Source organism: Selaginella moellendorffii, unplaced genomic scaffold (assembly GCF_000143415.4).
Source record: "Selaginella moellendorffii unplaced genomic scaffold, v1.0 SELMOscaffold_61, whole genome shotgun sequence".
Taxonomy (NCBI): Eukaryota; Viridiplantae; Streptophyta; class Lycopodiopsida; order Selaginellales; family Selaginellaceae; genus Selaginella; species Selaginella moellendorffii.
The window spans coordinates 87977-91631 of NW_003314322.1; the positions used below are offsets into that span (position 1 = coordinate 87977).

At 40.8% G+C, this 3655-nt stretch overlaps 1 protein-coding gene across 1 annotated transcript in view; it reads right to left on the reverse strand.

The window, feature by feature from the left end:
- Positions 1-316: 316 nt before the first annotated feature.
- LOC9644891 (probable acyl-activating enzyme 8) overlaps positions 317-3655 on the reverse strand; it is a 9971-nt gene continuing 6632 nt past the window's right edge. The window contains exons 4-6 of the mRNA XM_002984182.2: positions 1179-1272; positions 603-867; positions 317-446 (exon numbers count right to left, since the gene is read on the reverse strand). Coding sequence (XP_002984228.2) covers positions 317-446; positions 603-867; positions 1179-1272 — 489 coding nt within the window. The remainder of the gene's footprint in view (positions 447-602; positions 868-1178; positions 1273-3655) is intronic.

Genomic DNA, 3655 nt, shown 5'->3' on the forward strand with positions numbered 1-3655 from the left:
ACAAAGCTACTGTTTGAGGTAGATGATTTGCGTTCTTGGTTCTTGCATGTTATTTATTTATTTTTCATTCCAGTACATTACAACAGATGGAACAGTAGCTGACTGCCAAGCTAGACTGGGGATTTTCCAGGCCGTGAATGATTTCAAGCTTTACAAGTTCAATAGTTGGCTTGTAGAGCTTGCTGATTTTCTTGACGCTGCCAAGAGCTCTTGCTTTGCTGCACAGCACCTGTTTTTGGATCTTGCCAGTCGCAGTTTTGTCCAAGGCCACGAGAATGACGACACTCTTTGGCACCATGAACTTTGGCAAATGCTGTCAACTGAACGAGAGTATCTCCTCCTTGTTGCTTCTCACGCCATGCTTGAGGGAAACAAACACACATGGAGACTCGCCCCACTGCTCATCTGGCCGCACCACCACAGCAGCTTCCAGCACTGCTGGATGCCTGAAAGAAAAAGAAGCAAACTTTAATGAGAAACAAAGAAGAAAAAACTCTCCTTTTACCTGTACAAGATGCTCTCCACTTCCAGGCTGCTAATGTCCTCCCCTCCAGAAATGATAATATTCTCGATCCTTGATCTTGATGTATCCATCGGGATGCCAAACTGCAAAGTCCCCGGAGTGGAGCCATCCTTCTCTAAAGCTCTCCAGCATTGCCTCTGGATTGTTCAAGTACCCCTTGAACACCATGTTCCCACGCATGCAAACTTCACCAATGGTGACACCGTCCTTGGCAACCGGTTCCAGAGTTTCAGAGTTGAGCACCTGTAAGCTGTCGAGGCAAACGTATTTCATGCCCTCCTGAGCCTTGAGCCTGGCCTGCTCATCGGGCAAAATGCTGTCCCATTTGGGATTCCACTTGCACACTGTGTATGGAGCACAGTGCATGAAAGAGTGGGAAGAGGCTAGCTGCCTATTTTTCTTTCTATGCACTTCCTTTATTGTTATGTCCAGTTTATTTTTGAGTAGGTGGTATCTGTGGTTATATATATTTGAATGTGGAGTCATGCTAGAGAAATGTGAAACAACACAATGACTTGAGTTCCAACCCAGGCCCAGTGCATCTGGCATATTTCTTTTTATTGACCCACCACAATGATGAGCATCTCTTATGCTAAGAAGAAAACGTAAGCTTTTAGGTAATAGCTTATAGTGCCACAACTTCGTCTGTCTGTACCAACTGTCAGCATTGCAAACTTTGTGGAGTCATGTAGAGGCCGAGACTCTGTAAGTTCTGTTGAAGGTGTTGTAGTGAGCATCAATAATATAGGCTAAAACAGTGGTCAACTCACAATAGCAGATAACATTGACAAGTCTGATATGATAATAGTAAGTTCAATATAGCATGTGGATTCCTGGCAATAATCTATATGATGACAGCTCAAATTCCATGGCAACATGATAGAATTATTCAAAGAGTTGATGAATGAATTTTTTTCTGGAACTCCACCAACAAGATGTTTCATTAATTTACAAGGAGACGGTTATTTCAAGTGAACAAATGTCACAGGCATGAGCATTGTTTCATATATAATAGACTATTTTTTGGAATATTACAAGGGAATGCACAGTGGTAAGTGCGAAAGGAAATGAAACAAGCCCATATTAAATACATGTTGTTTTGCAGATACCTGGATACTTTGAAGTAGATAAGCTCCATCCAGTTTTTATACACACAGTTTATTCATCATGCTGTGGATCAAGATTAACTTATTAATACTGTAATAACAAACTTCTAAAGATGAAGCAATATGTAAATATGTCAAGACCTATAAAGGAACACATCACGCTAAAGGCCCAGCTTCACCTTGGACAAGACACATTCCAAGTAACTATACCTTTGCATTTGGTTGATCAATTGTATGGAACAAAAGTGTCTTGGAATGAAGACCCTACAAAAGCCAAACACTACATGTTTGGACATCCACCAAAGGGAAAATTCTTAATCAGTGAGTCCAAAGATGTGCTTGCATTTGCACCAGAAAGAGAAAACACTTACCTCACTTTCAAAGTGTAATCAACAAGTTCTTGCATTCTAGAAACTTTGATATTCCTTCAAAAAAATAAACCTTTGCCTTTACATCTGTGCCTTTACTCTTTGATTTCTGATGTTGAAGCATGTGAAGCTTTTATGCAGAATTGGTCAGAGTCTAGAACAATGCACTGGATCTTTGCATGGAAACATGAGGAACATTTGAAAGAACCCGGCACTTGAGGTGATATGCTCATTAAAGTTTGTGATTTGTTTATCTTAAGGCATCTGTTTTTAGGCACTTTGAGGATTGACTTACATGGGAACTTTCATTGATGGGGGGCAACGATTCCATTGAATATATTCCCAACCTTTCAACATCATAAGGTTTGTAAATCAGCTGTTTACAAACATTCCTAATTCTCCCACTAATGTATTACATGGAAAGAGATGTATATAATGGCATTGCATGGATCACCCTGCTTCATACACTCCAATGAAATATACAGGCCCACTGTGTGTGGATTGTTGAGGCACGTTTGTGACAAAAACTTGTGGATTATGATGTACTCTACTCACTCAGATAACTACAACTTAATGTTCTGCTCAGCAAGCAGCCAGAAGAATATCTGGTCTGTCTCTAGAGATTGCAAAGTTGTGTCAATGGTCCAAGACGACGGAACTGAAGCCAAAGTGATAGATGTTTACAATCTCAATGTGCCTTTCATTAGTGATCCAATAAACACCAAAGTGCATATCCTTCAAGGTTAATGTAATTACAGAATATGTATTTAAAAATCATGATATAGAAAAGGCTGAACTTCTTAGAATCAAGTAAGCTTTCCCATACTTTCACACAAAACTTTTAACAAAACCACCTATGAAATCTCATGCTTGAATATTTCTTTGTTAATATAAATAAACAATATCAACGAAAAGCCAACAACTGAAATATATATGACACTCCCAGATTTTTCTTCTGATATTTCTTTCATAAAAAAAAAACATAAATGTAAAACACTACAACTACTAGATCTGCTTTAGCTCGTTTCGATTGTTTGATTGCCTTTGTCTTTTTTCCTTTTTTTTTTCTTTCTTTTTGCCGATGGAGTCTCCAAGCCATCCTGATTTCTTTGCCGAAGTCCTTGCAAAAATCTAGTCTGAGAATACCGAGCTGAAGGCGACCCTTCTTCGCATGCAGTAGGAGCTTGCTTCACTTTCGGCTCAAGGATCCAGCAAAGTTCCTGAACCGAAGGTGAGTTTCCCGGCGAAATTTTTAGGCAAGCGTTCGGAGCTTCGCGGATTTCTGAACCAAATGGAGCTGATCTTTCACTCTCGAGTCTCAAATCAGTGTGATTGGGACGTTGCTCGAAGGTGCAGTTTTGTCATGGTTTTCTCCTCTTTTGGAGAAGAGCATGAAAGGGGTCGTGGTTCCGGAGTTGATGGATCTTCAATTGTTCAAAGAGAAGCTCGAAGCATGTTTTGGCGAGACGGATCGGGTTCGGGCTGCTACCACAAAGATGAGACGTCTCTCTCAGGGGTCTCGTCCTGCCTCGATCTACGCTGCAGAGTTCCAACTCCTTGCCTTGGACACTTAGTGGGATGAGCGAGCCTTGATTGACCAATTTCGTTTCGGCCTCAACAACGGTGTCAAGGATTTGTTGCTCACCATGGAGGATCCC